Raw genomic sequence first — 21,067 nt, 5'->3', positions numbered from 1 at the left:
ACAACACACTCTAAGCACTAAACAATGGAAACCAAGGTCTGAGGGATCAACAGATTAAAGGTATCAGATGGATCTCCTGCTATATGGCTTTGCAAGATGTCCACATAAGACAGTTTGCTCCAGGAAGCCTGTATTTCTGGCACAAGCATACTGATAAGATTGTGAAGTGATTCCCTTGACATCTCGGATATGCCCCAACCCCAGAAGAAAACCACCCATACCTTCAACCACAGATATAAATAATATTCAGTAATAGGAGAAAGAGAGAGAGCTCTAGAGAATAATGTTTTAGATATTCGTACTAATCAATATACTGAGCAAATTCAGCTACGGTTGGTTAATTACCCGCATTACTACTCCTTTCTGACTCGCCTATTGCTTCAGATTTTATAGTCCTAGAGGGACAAAAAGAAGGACAGCGAGAACGCACCATGTGATTTTGTGCCTAGCCCTATGCCAAGCTTCCAATATACGTACGATTTTAATCCATTGCCATACTGCCCAATTTGGGTGGACTCGGGAGTTCTTTTGGCTGACTTCCCAAACTGGATCACACTAGCAGCATCACCTCAAATGGTAGACAAGAGAAAATAAAAAGTTAGCATTAGTTTCTCGGACCTCTCAAAGTTAGCAACATGAGTCAGGTTAAATACAAGCATGGCTATATGCCAGCAAAACCTCTCTCCAAGGAAATTTAGTCATGAGGCATAAGAAGGACATCCTTGCTTGGCCCATCAATACCACCAGTGTCCTGTGTTGTTACCAAAACATGGGAAACAATCTCAGGGGAAGAAGCCTCAGTAGTTATGGCTCTAGGATGTTGGACAAGCTGATTAATGTATTGTCAAGAGAACAGTAATCTAACTGATTTCAGGTTGACACTCATGTTATCTGAACACCTCCCCTGTTAGGACAAGACCCGGCAAACACACAGTGTAATTAAGCTGAGATGTTGCAACAGGCTTTTCATTCCCCAGGTGGATCCTCTAGCCACAACAGTGAGGTCACAAAAAAACTTTAATAATAAATTGTTATGCTCCACAAAACAATCATCATATAACCACTTACTCGGATCCATTCCTGCTCCATCATCCAAAAAGCAAAGCATAAATCCTCCTCGAAGGTCTTCCCGCCTCTCTATAAAAGAAGCGGCTGCCATTATTCAGCTGTTACCACTTACAGGGCGACAGCCTGGGTATGAACAGAAGGTGAACCAAAGTGAAGCCTGGTAAAAAGAGTTAGGTCAAATCTAGTTTCTTCCAAAAGTACTAAGCTAGTATGAATTAAACATCAGGGCACTTGAGGATGTGAAGCTTCTCTGGGGCTTTCTAACTTACAACAAAACTCCCAAAAATCTATTGGAAGGGGCCAGTACTGAACCACACTCGACTACTGAATATGCCTATCTTTTATATATGCACGTCTCCTCTCTTTACAGCTCTTACATCTGCCCAATGCCATGTACCTCAAGTCATCTGAGTAGTCTACTCTGTACTATCCTCACCAACTGTTCAAACTCAACAGTTTCTTCCTGTGTGGTTTAAGTCTGAGGTAATATTCAAAATGATGCCAGATGGGGATGAGTACAATGGTGGCAGCTGCCACCTAAACAATGAATTACTATGTTTACATATGATCACTACTAGATTAAATGCAGATTGTGTCATATCCTCTCCTAGATATAGGCCCTTGAAAGGAAGAGATGATGTAAGACGCAGCAAGAGGGGTTGGGGATTTAGCTCAGTGGTAGAGCGCTTGCCTAGGAAGCGCAAGGCCCTGGGTTCGGTCCCCAGCTCCAAAAAAAAAAAAATCAAAAAAAAAAAAAAAAAGACGCAGCAAGAGATTCTTGGTTCTGGGCAGGACCTGCCGATCAGAACTACAGTCCTCTAGTGAGAAGATACAGAGCTGCTGTGGCAGGGCTTCCTGGCTAACGGGAAAGAGACACAACAGGCTGTGGCTACCAGTAAGCAGATGAGCAATGTGCTTAGTGACTGTCTTATGCAGCGTCGAGTGGCAACTCAGAGCAGGTCGTGACAATGGAGAAGACTCTTAAATAAGGGGAAAGACCATACCAAGTATCAAGGTGCCCTTTAACTCAATGAAGCCTACCTAATCAGTGGGAATCAGATCTGTAGATATAAAATAGAGAAGGGAGTGAGGCAGAAGTGGAAGCAGGGAACGCAAACAAACCATGTAAAGAACACTAACATCAACCTCTCAGTAGACATGTTGCTCATGGTCCACTGCTCAGCACAAGAGTAAAAGTTGACAAGAACAAATCTAATAAAAAGGAGGAAGTCTGTGTAAGACAGTCAAGCCCAAGGCTACTTTGGAGCCTACTCCCTAAAGAAGAGCCCAAGCTTCAGTTCACGTTGTACAATTATCTATCCTGACAAATCTGTTTTAAATGGTTTTTGTCCTCCCCTCAGGGTAAAACTAAATGAGTCATGACTACCCTCTGCTAAATGAACAAACTAATGTGAATTAAAATACTGTTTTAGATGGACCATAAAGCACAGAGATTTTCAAGTATCACTCAATGTTCAGGAGGCTGAACCTTCATTAAAATGCCTCTTAAAAGTTCAAGAAGGAGGGGCTGGGGATTTAGCTCAGTGGTAGAGCGCTTACCTAGGAAGCGCAAGGCCCTGGGTTCGGTCCCCAGCTCCGAAAAAAAGAACCAAAAAAAAAAAAAAAAAAAAAAGTTCAAGAAGGAGGCTCTTCCTGGAAGATCCTGTAGACGAGAACATTTCTCCCTAAGGTAGTACCTCTTATCAAAACCTAGGTAAGCCAGTGAAACGTGGCAAGTAGGAACACGGATTTTTATTGCTCCTGTCTTTAAAGTATTAAAAGTCTTCCAATTTTCCATCTATAAAAAGCAGTGTCTAATGAAGCCTCAAACTGGGTAAAGTACAGAGCATGATGGTAGCACTGTCTCAGACCCGTCCAGAGATGGACACTACACAGACTAATGTAAACTATGCTATAATTATGTGAAGACTGATTTGGGGTTTAAAAACTGGAGCCATATAAATTTGAAAAGTCCCAAGACCACTGAAATTCCTTGAATAATACCTAAGAAGTTACTTTCTAGACCCTTGTGTTAGGGTAACTGCCAAACTATTTTAGCAGAGGTATAACTTCAACTGTGGTTTCAAGTTCTCCCAGTTCAAAGATTTATCTCAATTTTTTTTTCTATGGGGCTAGAGGGATAATTCAATGGTTAAGAGCATATAGTGTCGGGGTTGGGGATTTAGCTCAGTGGTAGAGCGCTTGCCTAGCAAACGCAAGGCCCTGGGTTCAGTCCCCAGCTCCGAAAACAAGAAAAAAGAAAAAAAGAAAAAGCATATAGTGTCTTATAGAAGGCCCAATTCTAGTTCCCAGGAACCACAATGGTGGTTCACCAACCACCTAAAACTCTAAAACTCCAACTCTAGACGATCTAATGCTCTCTTCTGCCCTCCATATGTCCCCATGCTGTGTGCATATGTGTGTGTGCACATGTGTGTGTGTGCGCGCGCGCGCGTGTGTGTGTGTGTGTGTGTGTGTGTGAGAGAGAGAGAGAGAGAAAGACAGAGGAGAGAGAGAATTTTTTTTACAAGTTTCTTCATGCAGCTTACAAGTGCTGTATGACCACAGAGTCAGAGTTGGCCTGGAACTCTCCATGTAGCAGAGACAATTGAAGTGATCCTCCTGTCTACCCCCAGAGAGCTGGGATTAATGGCATGAACCACAATGCCCAGATTCTTTATTGGGTTTCTTTTTTTTTTCTTTCTTTCTTTTTTTTTTTTCAGAGCTGGGGACCGCTGAACTAAATCCCCAACCCCCCAATGCCCAGATTCTTACTGTCATGATTGCTCCCTAGAGGTCTAGTTATCTGTCTGTAACCATTTGTAATGTGCTGTTTCTTCAATTGGATATTAGGTTCTTAGAGCAAAGGCTTCATCTCACCCTCTGGACTTTTCCAAAGGCAAATAGGAAGCACACTGAGCACTCTATTTATAATCTAATTTTTCTGGATTTCCTTCTAAAATTTACCCAAAGAAGGTGGTCGAAGGGAACAAAGATGATCTTTTCTTTATAAGAACTCAAGCTATGAGGATGTGTCCCTTCAGTAACACTTGAAGTAGAGGCTCATTTTTCTTAATCCTCAGGACAATAGTTTGAATATTCGCTGTTTCTTTGAGAGCTAACTGCCAACATTCCTACAAGCAAACTCAGCTATAGCTTGGGAAGATGGCACCATGTAGGAGATTTGGCAATCATTATCCTGAAGTCTCTTACTGTACTACTTTTTCTGTTACTTTCATCTAAGAGTAAAAAACTAATTAGTGTGTCCCTGTCTAAAACCAAAAACAAGTAACAATAACAAAACCAATTTGGCACTCTTTAACAGAAGGCTTTCAGAATTTGGGCAGGATAGCTGTTATGTAGGTATTCTGAATGCTTTGTTTTCTCCAAATAACTTAGTCCAAATGCCTCATCTTTTCTAGAAAGTCTTCCTAATAATACAACTCTAATGGTTCTGGGCTTTATTCCCACTATCAAGTGATTCCATAAAGAGGGCTATCTGATAACTATGTTCCACATAAACACAGATTTCCAAAAGCTAAGCATTGCTCAAAACATGACCAAAAACCTTCCAGATTTCAGAAAAGAATATCAATAAAATATATCACATTAACCAAATTGGATTTAAGAATGGATTCGAGGTTGGGGATTTAGCTCAGTGGTAGAGCGCTTGCCTAGCAAGCCCAAGGCCCTGGGTTCGGTCCCCAGCTCCGAAAAAAAGAAAAATGAAAAGAAGAAGAAGAAGAAAAAAAGAATGGATTCAATTCTATTTTTCAAGGTTTTAGTATTAAAATGACCAAAAAGGGTATTGCTATAAATACTGAATAGGCAGAACACAAACTATTTAAAAATAAAAGGAGAATGATAATGCCTATAAGCCCTTTCACTGTTGCCATCACTCTGGGAGAAAGATGACCTTAAAATATAACAGCAGAGCCAACTAAGCAAAATAGCAGAGGCTGCCACAGTGTCCAGTTTTAAGCCCAACACTTCAAAGAGGTGGTCTATGATTTCTATTCCAGTTACTTCCAAATATATTCAAGTTGAATGCAGAAATGAAGAGCATACTTGTGAGGGATTTCCTGCTTGGTTTAAAGTGGGTAGATCTACTTCTAGTCTAGACCTTTGAGGTAGAAAGGCATCTGACTTTGATCTGAATCTTGAAGCAGGGACACATACCTTCAACCTGGGCCACACCTTCTATCTGGAAGCCTATATAAGGACATGGAAGACAGAGCTTTTGATGTCTTTTGCCCTGACTAATACAAGTTTTGGTACCAGAAGTAGCTCCAGAACAACAGAAGTATAAGGATGAAGTAAAGCTTCTCCAACGGTCCTGTCTCCTAGGGGGGTGAAGGGCACTAAAAGCCCATGGTATGAACTATTTATGAACTTAAGGAGATAAATGCATTTGACTATACTGACCTTCCAATTGTGAGTAGTAATAGATTTGGTGACCCTGTATCTAAAACTGTGACAGTTTGGGGAAAGTAAGGAACAGGATAATGCTGGTTGTTATGCAATTTATCTACGGGTAACTAACAAAGGATAGGGCTGCTCCATGATAAAATCAACCAGCTTCTAGATCTCAGAATACGGTGAAGGGCAAAAAAGAACTCAGTGATAAACTGACCAGTTCCAGATGTGCATAAACAGCCTAGAAGTTTCTAAGTGTGCCTAGAAGAAAGTTTTCTCTCCAGAAGCCACAGAGCTCAAGTTAGGGAAAATCAAACTGAAGCCCTCATTATAAAGTTGGCAAGCCAACAATGAAAATTTAAGTCCCAGAGTCAGAGGGTCCATAGTTAAAGGGCATTACTTAGTAGAGAATGGGATCCTTTAACTTCGGATTGGGATGTGTGGGAGGACCCTATTGAACCTTCTGATTCTCAAGGGTTTTTTTCACTTAAGTGGTACTCTTAGCCTCACTCCTTAAAATACTGCCTTTTCACCCTAGACTGAGAAAATTAAACCCTCATTGTCTACTAAACCAGCAATGACTTTCTCTGAAGGAGAAATAGAAAATGTATAGTTGCTCATTGTAGCCAATGGACTGGCTGGATGATCAGGGACCTGAAAAGAGCATGATTAGAAAATTGGTGAGAAAGACATCTGGGGAAGAAGTATATGGCTAGATCTCTCCAAATGACAAATTATATGAAGATACTTCTGTTCCATGTAAATGCTCACCAAAAGGTGAGTTCTACAGAGAAGAAGCTCAATAATCAAGTAGACAGAATGACTGTCCAAGTCAGCTTCTTTCTCTAGCCATTCCTGTCATTGATGAATAGGCCCACAAACAAAACGGCCTTGGTGGCAGGGATGGGGTTACGCATGGGCTTGACAGTATCAATTACCATTCAACAAGTGACCTTGCTACAGCCACTGCTGAGTGCCAGATCTGCCAACCACAGAGATCAACACTGAGCCCCAGATATGGAATCATTCCTGGGGTGACCAGAGACAGTGACCTGGTGGCAGGTTGACTACATTGGACCCCTTCCTCTGAAAAAGACAACTTTGTCCTTACTAAAGTAGATACTTATTCTGGTTATGGATTTGCCTTTCCTGCACATAATGGTTCTGCCAAAACCACCGTACATGGACTTAGAGAAAGGCCTTAACCACCATCATAGTATTCCACACAGTATTGCTTCTGATCAAGCAATTCACTTCACAGCCAGAGAGGGCAACAATGGGCCCACAACCATGGAATCCACTGGTCTTACCATGTTCCCTACAATACTGATGGAATGGCCTTGGAAGAATTGCACTGTCAATTAAGTGGCTACAGCCTGGAGGGCTGTGGCAAGGTTTCCAGAAGGCGGTATATGCTTTGAATCAGTATCCAATACAATATATGGTACAGTTTCTCGCACTGCCAGAATTCATGGGTCCAGGAATCAAGGGGTGAAAAGAGAGTAATAGTTCCACTCACTATCACCACTAGTGACCCCATTACAAAAATTTGTCTACTCTTCTTGCAACCCTAAGTTCTGCTGTCCTGGAAGTTTTGGTTTCAGAATGGGGAATGTTTCTACTGGGAGATAAAACAAACACGTCATTGAACTAGAAGCTCATTCTTCCTCCTGGCCACTTTGGGCTTCTAATGCCTTTAAACCAACAAGCTAAAAAAAAAAGAGTAACATTGTTAGGAGAGGTGACTGATCCAAATCACCATGGGGGAAATTGGAATGCTTCTGCACAATGGAGGTCACAAGAATTGTGTCTGGAATGCAGAAGATCTTTTAGGGTGTCTCTTGGTGCTACCAGGTCCTGTGATTAAGTCAATGGGGAATAACAACAGCTTAATGCAGGCACAGATCCTTCAGGAATGAAGATATGAGTCACTTCTTCCTTCAAGAGGGAAAAAAAAAAGCAAGACCCAATGAGATGCTTGATAGGGGTGGAACAGAATGGGTAGTAGAAAAAGGTAGTTATAAATACCAGGTAAGGCCACATGGCCAATTATGGAAACAAGGGTTATAATTGACATAAGTGTTTTTATCATATTTTGTTAAGAATGTGTTCATTCAGATATTTGTGTTTTCTTTCAATTTTCTTATCCTGCAATGACTTCAATTAAGAAATACTAATGGTTATTATATTTAAGTTTGAGATACTAAAACAATGTCCCCCAAGGGACATCTCCACCTATTCTAAATTTATAATCAGTTTGAGGTTTTACAAAGGATAGTTATATCATTTTAGGTGTAATTATGACCTTGTTAAATATATAATATGCTTGCAATTATATGTGGGATAGTTATGATTTAGGCTATTATGACCTGGTTATTGTTTTCACTTGGAAATTAATCACAACATAAAGAGAGATGAATGTGTGACAAGTTGACAAGGGTGGACTTGTGATGGCTGTTCTTGGTTGTCAACTTGACTACATCTAGAATTAACTGGAATTCGAAATTAGAGGTCACACCTGTGAGGGATTTTCTGCTTGGTTTGAAGTGGGTGGATCCACTTCTAGTCTGAACCTTTGAGACATAAAGGCACATGAATTTGATCTGAATCTTGAGGCAGGAATATACACCTTTAATCTGAGTCATGCCTTCTGCTGGAAGCTTATATAAAGACATGGAAGACAGAAGAAACTTTTGCTCTTTGCCTGTTTGTCCTCATCTTGCTAGCACATCCATTCCTTCACTGCCATTAGAACCTACCTCTTTGGGATTCCAGTGTACACTGAAAACTAGCGAAGACATCCAGTCTTGTGAACTGAGAGACTACTAGATTCTTGGATCCTCCTTCCATTCACAGTCAGCCATTGTTGGATTGGGATTGTTGGACTGGGGGAATCCCAAAGAGGATTGTAGCCTCTATATCATTTTATCATTTTAATAAATCCCCCATATATATATATATATGTGTGTGTGTGTGTGTGTGTGTGTGTGTGTGTGTGTATTCCTTCTATTAATTACTATCACTCTAGAGCATCCTGACTAATACATGGTCTCGACATCTCTATAAACCAATTACAAGTTATTGCTGCTACATCGGCAACTTTTCAGGGAGGGACCTCTGCTACCAAGAGTAGTGAGGGATTAATTCCAACAATATCTTGCCTTCTAGGAAGATGAGAAATACTGGGTCATTTTACTTCCCACTATTTTGTTCCACTATCCTCATAAATCTTCTAGGTTCTAAGACATATATGATCAGAAATGCGCCATTTCCACCTATAACACGAAGAAATTCTGCCATCTCCAGGCTCCAGAAACCTTAACCACAGTAAAAAAAAACAAAACAAGTACATTAAAAAAAGAAAGCTTAGCAATGTAAGGTCTAAAGTCTGGCTTACCAGCATAAATGTCTATTCTGGTGGCATCAGCATCTCTGCAAAATTAAAGGGGGAAAAAAACCCTTGAAATACAAATGAGAATATGAACTATCAATCAGCAAATGCACAGTGCAATGCATACTATTTTGAATTATTCAAGCTATAAAAGACTTTTTTTTTACATGATTACATAATTTCCCTGACATATGCATGAACTATTTCAAGCACTCCAAATTATTTAGGATACATGACACATAGGACCTGGATACATTATTAACAGTTTCATACATCCTAGCAGCTCCGTGTTCACTATATAGCCAGGAATGGCCTTGAATTTCAAATCCTCCCGCTTCAGCCTCCTAAGCACTGAGAACACAAGTGTGCACTACCATGCTCCATAGATACACTGCTAGAGATAAAACATAGGATTTGTGCGTGTTAGTGCACATTCTATAACTTGTACTATGTCAACCTCCCTAGATATATTTAATGTTGATTTCACTATAAAAATCGTTCATTATTATATATGTATATGTACACAGCATGTATATGTTCATGTATGTGTGAATGTACCTGGGCAAGTATACATGTGAAGACTGAAGGTTGATACCGAGTGTCCCCCTTACATGTGCTCTCCCTTTTCCTTCTGTCTACATTTACTTGTTGTGTTGTGTGCTACTGTGCATGGTCCTGGAGCACAGAAGTCAGACAGCAATTTGGAAGAGTGGTTCTCTCCTTCTACCGTGTGTATTCAAAATGGTCATCAGCTTAGCGGCAGACTGAGCCATCTTACTGAACCTTCTACCTTATTTTTACTGGATCTTGAAGACTCAACTAAAGTGGCTAGCCAGCAAGTACCAGAGGGTTTCTTTTCTCCTTTCCTCATCCTCAAGCATTGGAGTTACAAGCATGCACTCTCAGGCCAGGCTTTTATGAGTGCTGGGACTCAGGTCTCATTCTTGAACAGCAGTCACACACATCACACCCCTGTGCACGCACACACGCGCAAGCACACACACCAAGATCAAATATTTGTTTCTTTCACTCATTTTACTACAATCATAAAAAGATGTTCCAACATGTGTTTTTCCTTCTTCTCAACATTTGAAGAAGTATAACCCACCAGAGAACCTTGATCTGTGACAAATATTGTAATGAACAAATCAGTCCTGAGACCACAATTTTATCTTCCCTAATCTTGAAAGAAATCTCATTAGATTCCAGCAATCAGTTGAAGTATGCAAACTTGTCATAAATAATAACCTCTTTAAAGGCCTGGAATTACAGTTCTATTAAGTACAGACAAAAAGGCAGGCATACTTTTATTGGTTTTAAATGGAAAAAAAAAATTCCACTAAAACTTCACATAGCTCTGGAGATGTAGATCAGTGGTAGACTACATGCTTAGCACATGTAAGGTCTGGGTTCAATCCTAGCACCAAAAACATAAAACAAAGAAGATACGCATACCTGCATATGTACCTATTCTCAAAGGCATAAACATATTTTAACATACGAGGCTGAGGAAGTGAGAATGTAGTTCAGTTGGTACAGTGCTTGCTTATCATGCACAAAACACTGGGCTGGATCCCTAACCTGACATTGGACATAGCGACGCGGGCCTGGGAACTGAGTAACCCCAGTGCTCAGAAAGGAGCAGGAGAATTGGAAGCTTAAGGCCATCCCTAACAACACACGAAGTTTGACACCAGTCTGGGTTACATGAGACCCTATCTCAAAAAAATTACCTGCCACAGCAGCACATCATAGTTCCACTAAAGTAATAAGCAGCAAATGCAAACATAATTCTATGAAGCTACATTTTTTAACTGAATGGTAAAATTATGAACTAATCAGAATTAAAACAAAATGGGAATTTTGTAGTTGTACAATGTGTCATCTAGTACATCTCCATAAGCAGGTGTCAAACAGTAGTAAAAGCAAAATTAAAAAAGTATAACACATATCTGTAATGCTAACACTCAAGAGACTGAGGCAGGAGGGTCTATGCTATACAGTAAGGCCTGTTTCAAAAAACAAAAAGTACTAACAGTATATGTCTGCTGAAAAGACATTAAGAATTAATTCATCAGTTCACTAACTGAGGATGTTCCAAATTATACAATCGACCATTACCTCCTCTTCCTTCACTAGTTATCAACACTAGTCAATAAATAATACATCTGAGTGTTAGTTTACATTCAATAAAACTAATATTATATTTTTATAATATAACTATAAATAGAATCTTTATTTGAACTAGTCTTTGTGAACAAACCCCAACTTTTATTTGGTCTTATACAGTAATATGTATATTCGTTTAACACTAAGAATACAATATATGAATGCTGAAACATGATTCCTTCCAAACACTGCTGCTAACAATGGAAGATACAAGACCAGGCATAATAGCACACAGCACAAGCACATGAGAAGAAGAGGTCAGTGGAGCACTGTAAATTCAGTCACCCTGCTCTGTCTTCACAGTGAGTACCAGGCCAGCCAGAGTTATACAGTGAGGTCCTATTTCAAAATGACCAACAAACAACCCACAATGGAAGATTAAAGCTACCTGCAATGAAACCATGTATTTGGGAGATGTAAAACTCTGGCCTAGTTTTAAAGGCATTCAGTGGTATAACATCTTAGCAGCACAAATATAATGTGTCCCATCAGTTTGAATCTCCTAACTTAACTCCCTACTTTTCACAATTATCACACTCTAATCACAAGGGAGGGTGGTTTAGAAGTGGATAGTTTCCTATTTTTAGGTTAGATCACAAAGAGCAATGAATGAATTTAAGGTAATCAAGAAAAGTATCAATTACTGTGCTAATAAAAATACTTCTTGCTAACAAGTCTCTTAGGAGTTACAACAAATAGAACAAAAATGTCTTTCTCTCAAGTCATCTGAGAGCAAAAGTATTGATGATACATAAAGTCCCACTCTAAGCAATTATAGGTTAGAAGACTACGTACCTTGCATTATCAACCAGTTCAGCAAGAGCACCAAATAAGAATTCATGAGTGGTTCTGAAATAATAAATGTTAAGAGTCAACAAAAGTATTATGAACTGAACATGAGTTTTAAAGTTATAAAACATTTAAGAGGCTTTAGAAAAAAATTCCAAATCCCCACGTGTATTAATGATGCATAGTACTAAATTTAAACTTCTCCATAACACAAGCCTTGCTAGAGCTAATTCCTCTCAAATTATCAAGTCCTGCCATTTGCTAGAAATGTTCTTTCTTCCTGTGTTTAATTGAAAAACCCACCTTAAGGAATCTTTGAATTTCTATATGCACTGTTAAAAGTAGTGATAGTCTTCCTACGGGGGAAAATGCCTGTATTTTATCTTTCATTGCTTTAAGCACCTGTCAGTTTCTACATAGAAGGAATTATAAACATATAATCCCAGAAGTAAATAAGTATCTTGAATTCTGAAAAGATATGATTACTAAACCCAAACTTTCAGAAGCTTCCAGGAGATAACCACTGAAGTCTCTATTTAAAAAGCTAATTTCCTCCTAGATACCCAAAAGACATCAAATTCCAGAAGGATTTAAAAAAAAAAAAAAGGATCTAGACATAGACTTGGTTTTTACCCAACATCTGAGAAAGTCAAAAATAAGTATTTTTGCTTATAAGCTGCCCAAGAGGATGAGTTTTCTCTTTTCACTGGTACAGATCACACTCAGGTATTTATAACACAAACTGCTAAAAGAGATGATCAGTTTAACCCTGTCTTAATTCATGTATTTTCTTATAACAGTCTTCATTAATCATAAAGTAGAACAGGTCCAGGAAGAACCACCCAGAAAACCAGCTTGACTTTTAAAGGAAATAGAGAGTAACAGACACAAACCATAATCAATTTTCATAAATTATTCTTGCTTTTTTGTTTCAGTCAATAGTCAAGATGATATTTTCTAAAAATTTAGATTGAAATATAACACTAATACCTAGCATTTAAGATCTTAAACCACTTATTATATTGGTCTAAGCAAACTATAAACCATTGGTGTTTAACTTCTCCTAACTGAACTATCCAGAAAAACTGATTTTTGTCAATTACTCTTCATTTTTCCACTGTGAATTTTTAGTAAGTAAAATTATCACTTCCTAGAATTTTAGTAAGAAATTTTCTCCCATGAGATCAGTAAATATATCTGTTGTTAATCCAAAGGTAGTAGAACCAAGAGATACATTGTAGCAAGACACAGATTCAGACTTTTTTTTTTTTTTTTGATCACCATTTCACTTACGGAATGAAGTTCAAATTATTCTTTTGGCTAAAATCCAAATGTTAAGTATTTGACCTGGAAACATTAAATTTCTAAAAGAAACCTTGCCTTTAAAAATCATCTCTTTACAAATAAGTGTCTACAAGTTATGGCAGCAATGCCCATATTTCTATCTCCTTGTATCATTGAAGAGAGAGTAAGATGAAGAACTCAAGGCCAGACTATGTGGCAAAATACTGTGCAAAAAAATAAATAAATACATTTCAAATTTCAAACCTATGGGTTGAAACCCCCCCTAAATTACTGGAAAACACAAATATTTATGATTCATAACAGTAGCAAAATAACAGTTGTGAAGTAGCTTTAAGAATAATTTTATGGTTGGGAGAACTGTATCTAAGGAAAAAACTGAGGATATAAGCATGTGTGGTATTTGTCGAACATGCTTAGGCCCTATACTTAATCCTCACCAAAAAGAGAGGCAGGCAGGCAGGCAGGCAGACAGGTTGGAAAATTAAAGTGAATTGTTAAAGATAATGTAAATTAAAAGTCAACCCAGAGACCCAGACTGTAGCTCAGTGTCTGAGCACTTGCCTTGGTTAGATCCCTACTCTAAAAAAACAAAAAAGCCAATCAATACGCATTATGGCACAAACTGTAATTCCATAGTGCCAAGGGAGGACAAAGAAAAGTTTTAGGCAAGTCCAGGTTGCATAGCTAGATCCTATCTCTAAAACAAAATTAAGAGGGGAATCTAGGTTTGAACAGTGGCTATATCCTAAGTTTTCTCTGAGGTGTAATTACTGCTAACTGAATTATCCCAATACCTCACCATGAAGACTTAAAATATAGTCAGCATTGGCAATTCCTGATGATCTCTATAGAGACTCAAATTATTTTTTTAAAAAACAGGATTCAAATATTTGTTCTCAAGTTTTCAGTCATCTATCTTCCTGTTAGATGTAAGCCAGATAATTATATCAAATTAGTTTCCTATACAATCTAGAATGTGTATTAGAAATATAAAATAGCCAACTCTATTTTTAATAATTTTCATTTATTTAAACACAAACATCTTTAATATACGTCAATGAATCTCAAAAAATTAGCCTTTGGAGTACAACAATAAGACATATCAAAATATAGTACCAATTCACTTATAAAATAGAGCTCAAATTCTTCTGTCTTAAAAAAATGATGTTTCTAGGTTGGGGAATGTAGCTCAGTTGGTAGGGTACGTGACTAACATGTACAAGATAAAACTAGGTATGGTGGTACATGGCCATAACTCAGATGTAAAGACAAGAAGATCGGAAGGTCAAAGTCATCCTTGGTGATTTACCAAGTTCCAGGTCAATCTGGACTATGTGAGACCTTATCTCAAAAAAAGAAAATGTTTCTGGTCTTTGATTGTAAAACTGTAAGTAAGAATTATGGGGAAGGGATTGGAGATTTAGCTCAGTGGTAGAGCACTTGCCTAGCAAGCGCAAGGCCCTGAGTTCAGTCCCCAGCTCTGAAAAAAAGAAAAAAAAAAAAAAGAATTATGGGGAAAATTACAATACTGTTTTCCATAAGAACAAAAAATACCATAAGCACTACATCCAATCGTTTCATATAATCCTCAAATTTTGCTGCTACCAGTGAGAGTGGTATTTTATACATACGTATTTCAGATAAGCTGATCAACATTAAAATGTTGCTAAGGAGTATTTTTGGATAGTAGTACGTATCATTAAAGGGCCTTTGTGTTCTTGGTAAAATCAGAAACAATACTCAGAATCTCAAATGATAGGAACCTATAAATGCTGAAGCCATTGTTCTAAATATTTCTTAAAAATCATAACAACACACAAAAATGCAAGTTTCTTTTTTTGCCAAATATTTCAAAGGGCACACTGTACATATTAGACATAACAAATAAGTATTTTTAAAAATATTTCTCGGGGTTGGGGATTTAGCTCAGTGGTAGAGCGCTTGCCTAGCAAGCGCAAGGCCCTGGGTTCGGTCCCCAGCTCCAAAAAAAAGAAAAGGAAAAAAAAAATTTCTCAAGTCAAGTCTGGTTGTAGACATTTTAGTCCCAGCACTGAGGAGGCAGAGGCAGATGGATCTCTGAGTTTGATGCCAGCCTGGTTTATATACTGAGTTCCAGGACAGCTGGGGTTACCCTGTCTCAAAAATCACCTGACACCAAACCCCCTTCTTCACAGACCTGTTTCATTTGCACATTATCCAAAGTCAACTAATAGGTACACAAAGGCTTTTTACAAACTGATACTTTCAATCCTGATTTTACACTTGTGACCCAGAAGAAACAGTTTTCCAGCTCAGCATTTCCAGCAACAAACTAATATTTTGCTCGTTATGTAAAGAAAATGGTTTCTCTAGTTAGTCAACCTGAATTTAAAGAGTTGTCCACAAGCTCAAAGCTATTAAAATTTCTGCCGAGCTTTTTTTTTTCACCCCCGGAGCTGAGGACCGAAACCAGGACCTTTCGCTTGCTAGGCAAGCCCTCTACACTGAGCTAAATCCCCAACCCCATCTGCCAAGTTTTTTAATTTGTTGACAATAGTTAATTGCCTTGATTAGTAGAAAATAAAGCTAGTGGCACAAACCTTTAATCTCAGCACTAGGGAGGTAAAGAAAATCGCAAATCTCTATGAGTTCCATCCAAGACAACCAGAACTACATAGTGAGACCTTGTCTCAAAAGAAAAAGAAAAGAGGAGGAAGAGGAGGAAGGAGTGGCAGCTGAGAAATTCTGGAATCATTTTATATTCAAATAGTGTGTGTGCACATGCATACATACATACATACATACATACATGGGTATATACACACACAAATATATAGTCAACCTATATTTCAGCAGGCTTATAAGTCATACGAAATACAGAAGTCATATGGAATACAGAAGTCTTTGATTTGACAGGTCCCTGTACATTTCTCACATTGATAAAACTACCCCAAAATACTATATGCCAAAGGCAAGTCACAGAATGTTCCAAGAGTAACAGACATAAAAAAAAAAGTTATCTTATATTAAACATTATGCTCACTTGACTACATAAAAGTATAACAAATCAAATGACTTAAGATCTGCATCTTATGTCAAAGGAACATTACTACTACCACTATACCGAAGATGGCAGGCACAAAGCCTACCACCAAAGAGTTTAAGATTCCTTTAATTGGAAAACCCTAACTTGTATAATCTCATAAAACAAATGTGTAGCAAAAGAAACTAGGTTTCTCAGGCTGAGAACTTGCACCTGTTTCCAGCCTTAATACAGATATAACCTAGAATAACCATCAATAGTTAGGTATCATAGGACTTAATTTTCATGAAAATTGAAACCTGTTTACTCTTTCCAACATATCTTTCTGAATGTACCTGCTTAGGTACTGGAAATGGCTCAGTGCATTAGAATACATACTGCTCTTACACAGGACTCAGGTTCAGTTCCCAGTTCCCACGTGGTGGCTCACAAACATCCCTAGCTCCAGTTCCAGGGGCTCTGAAGCCCTTTTCTGAACTCTGTAGGTATCAGGCAGGAATGTCCTACATATTCAGACATGCAGATATACACATAAAACAAAAAATATTTTTAAAACTTATCTAATGTCTAACACCAATGACAGGCTCCATTACTCTACATAAACAATATAAAGAAAGTAATAAACACCATTTGACTGTTATATAGCATAATCTTCAAACACTAACATATTAATTAGCTCCATCTTACAAATGAAGACAGAGATGGCTCAGTGGTTAAGAGCACTGACTGCTCTTCCAGAGATCCTGAGTTCAATTCCCAGCAACCACATGGTGGCTCACAACCATCTGTAATGGGATCTGATGCCCTCTTCTGGTGTGTCTGAAGATAGCAACAGTGTACTCAAAAAAAAAAAAAAAAAGCTGCCCCGTGTATAGGCATGGAAAAGCAGCATTCAAATATAGGGTTGTCAGATTTCTAAGCACAGGCTTTTCACAAAACCACAAAAATTTCTACCCTCTAACCAGGGCCCTGCTTGCAAGTCTACATAAAAAGAAAAATAAAATGCTGTTAATTTTATAATTCAAAATATGGTTAATTATAACATCTGAAATTGGCATTTTACAATTTTTAACAGAACAAAGAAGGTACCATCAGACCAATCTTTCCTTCTCTGGAGTTGACTTGTTGAACCATTCTACTATTCTACTATTACAACATATACAAAATTTTAAAGTGTTACCCTTCTCTAAGAATGAACTTCCGGGGTTGGGGATTTAGCTCAGTGGTAGAGCGCTTGCCTAGCAACCGCAAGGCCCTGGGTTCAGTCCCCAGCTCCGAAAAAAAGAAAAAGAAAAAAAAAAAAAGAAAAAAGAAAAAAAAGAATGAACTTCCAATCAAGTCATAATGACAAAAACAAAACAAACAACAACCAAAAAACTTGACCAAGGCCCACACTAGAAATCCCAGCACTTAAGAGGCGGAGGGTATGAGGATCCAAACCAGCCTGAGCTACATACACAGTTATGCCTTGACTAAAAGAAAAACACCCTCGGGGTTGGGGATTTGGCTCAGCGCCAAGGCCCTGGGTTCGGTCCCCAGCTCCAAAAAAAAGAATAGAAAAAAAAAAAAAAGAAAAGAAAAGAAAAGGAAAACACCCTCATTGTGGTGTTCTACATTTAAATGTTTTCTTCAAATAAAACAAGACACATTCAAAGTAGAATCATTTCAAATATCAAATTTGTGGTCCAGGTAAGAAACTTTTGGAGTTTCCAAAATGATATGCCAATCCTTCTATGTTGAAGCAAGCACTAATTTCAATTCAACATGGATAAAATTCACAGAAATTTTTCAACATCACCTTATTCAAGTAACTCAGTTTACTTCCTTGCTTTGGGAGTGTTCACATACTACTAATAATGTATACAATAACAAAGGAGAGATAATCCTCAAAAGTTTAATGAAATAAACCAAAATGGAAGACTAATAAATCAGGAAATTAAATTCTCTGCCTTATAGACAGAAAAACCTTCAAGGTAACAGTCAATATTGGGTTAAAAATATTAAGTACTATAGTCAATTCATACTATCTTAAATCTGGGTACCTTTAATTTGCCTTTCCAGCTGCCTCTCTGTAAGCCTTTAATTATTTTGAACCTTAGTTTTCTCAAATGCAAGGCAAGAATAATTCTAAACCTATAGATTTGTCTTAGAAATTACTTTATAACTAAAACAGTAAGAAGCTGGAGGCAATGAATTGCTGGTACTACTGTTATTGCAGAAAGTCTATAGTGATGCTGGAATAAGACAGATTCTGAAGGCCAGTTTAGGGTCTTCCAAGTTTCAGAATATTTATAATTCCAAATTTGTTTTGTCACTTCAAAATTCAAATCTGACCCCTTTATAGAACACGCTCAGCCATGAACAGTTAAGTGCTTTCACCTGCTTATTCTTACTATGTAGCTCAAATATAAAGGCCGTGCTAACATCTTTGATCAGTGACCTAGGTTCCAAATTCATAATCTGTATCCAATGTACTATCTCTAAATTGATCTGCCTCAATCAAAAGAAACAAGCCTTCCTAAATAATACAAAATAAAACCTCTCAGCATTACAAATCACCGCTCAGAAAAATTTTCTATTCAGAAGTTTGTTTTGTTTTGTTTTTTTAAGTATTATGGAATCACAAAAGACTAGAAAATTATTGTACTATTATGATACGTGAAGTCTAATGGTCCTACTCTGCAGATGGCCCTTCTAACTAGACTGTTTAGGGTTTTCATTACGTCCTCATCCAAGTACTCTAATACTTACCTTGAGCCCAAAAGTAACAGGTAAATGGAAAGATTAGATTTTGACAAGATAACTTAATGAAAGGCTTGGTGGCACACACCTATAATCCCAGCATTTAGGAGGCAGAGGCAGGCAGACCTCTGGTCAGTAACAGTAAGTTTGCAGCCAGCCAGGGCTAGGTAAAAAGATCCTGCTTCCAAACTAAAAAAAATAAACCCTAAAATATTCCACACCATATGATGTTATCTCTTCACTTAAGAACCATGAACACACGCTTCCATGATTTCACATATTTGGGAACAGACTACCTAAATCAAGGCCTTTAAAGAAATTTCAACTCCTCCTTAGCATATATAAACTACATTGGATGTACTGCCAATTTGCCAAAAAAGATAAAACAAATCATTTGCTGAATGTTAACAAACGCTTTCTTCTTCCAAGTTGGTCATTTATATGTCATCATTATCTTGGTTGTTGCTGTTGTTAGAAACACTTGTTATAAACCCAGTTGTCTAGGTTGTTACTAAAGATGTGCAACAGTTGATGCTAGATGGTCCAAATTTTGGTGATCCAAAGAGCAGTTCTGTTGAATTCCTATTAAACGCTTGGATGAAACAACTCAATATATCACTTTGATCCAGTAAGTGAAAACAATTTTCTTCTAGATTACAAACAAATATTTCACTGATCTCAGTTCTTCAATACAGAGCTCAAGACATCCAGTGATACATCTTACTCCAATGACACATGCCAAAGAAAAAAAGCCAAATTTTCTGGAGACAGGATTTCCTTATTAACATCAAGGAGTTGTTACTGGTTACCTCAGTGTCACCTGCAAGATACTTACGAATTTGTGTGGAGATATTCAAAGGTTAGTTGGGCTCGGTTGAGACTGCTGTAATTGGTGAAGGCCATGACTGCGATGAGTCTTCAGTCTTTGTCCGTAAACAGGAAAGTACATATAGTGAAATAGATTTCCCCAGGATTCTGTCCAGTAAAGGGTAAGTTTGTCCTTTCTTAGTGACACATGAAACAAAATTTCCCAAATATCTATCCAAAATATTGGATATTAGTCAGATATTTGAAACTGCGAGTGATTTACGTACTTCGATGACTCTGATGTATTACTTTGGAAAGTACTATATTCTAAACTACAGTCGTTAAAGTGCTCTGGGGATCAAGCTTCCTTCACACAATTCCGACGTACATCAAAAGTGAACGGTTCTGAATGGTCTTCAAACTTGGCGGTTTATTACAGCTTCAACTTCACGTTCTTCAAGTCCTTTTCTGTTCTCCTAAATTCAGGAAATTGACCTACTTCTGTCATAAAGCTGACGGTCCATCTACATCATTACCACCGAAGACTTTGTCACCACCGAAGACATCAGGCTCCTCAAAAAAAGTGCTCTACTGGACAGTGCAATGGAGAGGATGCTACTTCTGGCTTCACGGCTTCTCAACAGAAAGGTCCTTGGTGCTGACTGACAGATTTCTTTTCCCAAACCCCGCCCCAACACAGCTTGCTATTATGCCACAATCACCACAGGTAGCAGGTGAAATTACTCACAGTGGCCCACAGAAACACCTCACAATGTACCCTCCAGAATCACCTCAGGCGCGCCCTTCCCCCACCCCCTTCAGAAGATGGCCTCGGGCCCTCAGGCCTTCCCAAGCCTGGGTCCTGTGGCCACCTCCTCGCTACTGACAGAGAGGAGTTAGTCCCAGATCCTGGGAGAACAGAGGACAGTGGCGAGTGCACCACCAGATCGGATCGGGCGTTGCCTGCAGCTCGCAGATGCCTTTGTCCCTCCCCGCGGAATTGGAACTCAACCACCGCAGCGCGCTCTTGGAACCATGTGCTGTCGCTGCCTCCGCCGCCGCTGCCGCCACCACCGCCCGTGCCGCGACACGCCGCGCCAGAAAAGACGATGACAGGACGAGCGTCACGAGATTCAGCGTTTAGAACGTCTCAGAGTCCCGTGCTGCGGCCGCCACCGCTACCTCAGGCACCGCTTTGTCTCCGTAAGCGCACGCAGCGCGAATCACCTCGCTCACTCCCGACGGCCCTGCCGCCGAGGCCTCCACCGCACCTTCGGCCAATCACAGACCTCGAAGTCTTCCCGCCCCCGCCCTGAGACTCCACCTTCTGATTGGCGGGCAACGTTGATCCACGTGAC

At 38.8% G+C, this 21,067-nt stretch overlaps 1 protein-coding gene, 1 long non-coding RNA gene and 1 pseudogene across 3 annotated transcripts in view; 2 read left to right on the top strand and 1 right to left on the bottom strand.

Moving 5' to 3' along the window:
- Nucleotides 1-20,973, bottom strand: part of Morc2 (MORC family CW-type zinc finger 2) — a 42,249-nt gene extending 21,276 nt beyond the window's left edge. The window contains exons 1-5 of one of the 2 annotated variants that reach the window (XR_015636545.1): nucleotides 19,738-20,973; nucleotides 11,840-11,893; nucleotides 8,882-8,916; nucleotides 1,069-1,137; nucleotides 478-568 (exon numbers count right to left, since the gene is read on the bottom strand). Coding sequence is in view for 1 of the 2 variants with exons in the window: in NM_001415108.1 (NP_001402037.1) it covers nucleotides 478-568; nucleotides 1,069-1,137; nucleotides 8,882-8,916; nucleotides 11,840-11,893; nucleotides 19,738-19,805 (317 nt within the window). In the remaining variant the exon portion in view is untranslated. The remainder of the gene's footprint in view (nucleotides 1-477; nucleotides 569-1,068; nucleotides 1,138-8,881; nucleotides 8,917-11,839; nucleotides 11,894-19,737) is intronic. The other variant, NM_001415108.1, reaches the window with a different exon arrangement.
- Nucleotides 13,109-20,666, top strand: LOC148001426 (uncharacterized). The gene is made up of 2 exons (XR_015637521.1): nucleotides 13,109-15,070; nucleotides 17,673-20,666. It is a non-coding gene; the product is annotated as an uncharacterized LOC148001426 (long non-coding RNA).
- On the top strand, nucleotides 13,862-13,992 carry LOC148001427 (U4 spliceosomal RNA; annotated as a pseudogene).
- Nucleotides 20,974-21,067: the final 94 nt, after the last annotated feature.

The sequence above is a fragment of the Rattus norvegicus genome, chromosome 14, assembly GCF_021556685.1.
Source record: "Rattus norvegicus strain SHRSP/BbbUtx chromosome 14, alternate assembly SHRSP_T2T, whole genome shotgun sequence".
NCBI classification, from domain to species: Eukaryota; Metazoa; Chordata; class Mammalia; order Rodentia; family Muridae; genus Rattus; species Rattus norvegicus.
This window is presented reverse-complemented; position numbering and strand designations above follow the sequence as displayed.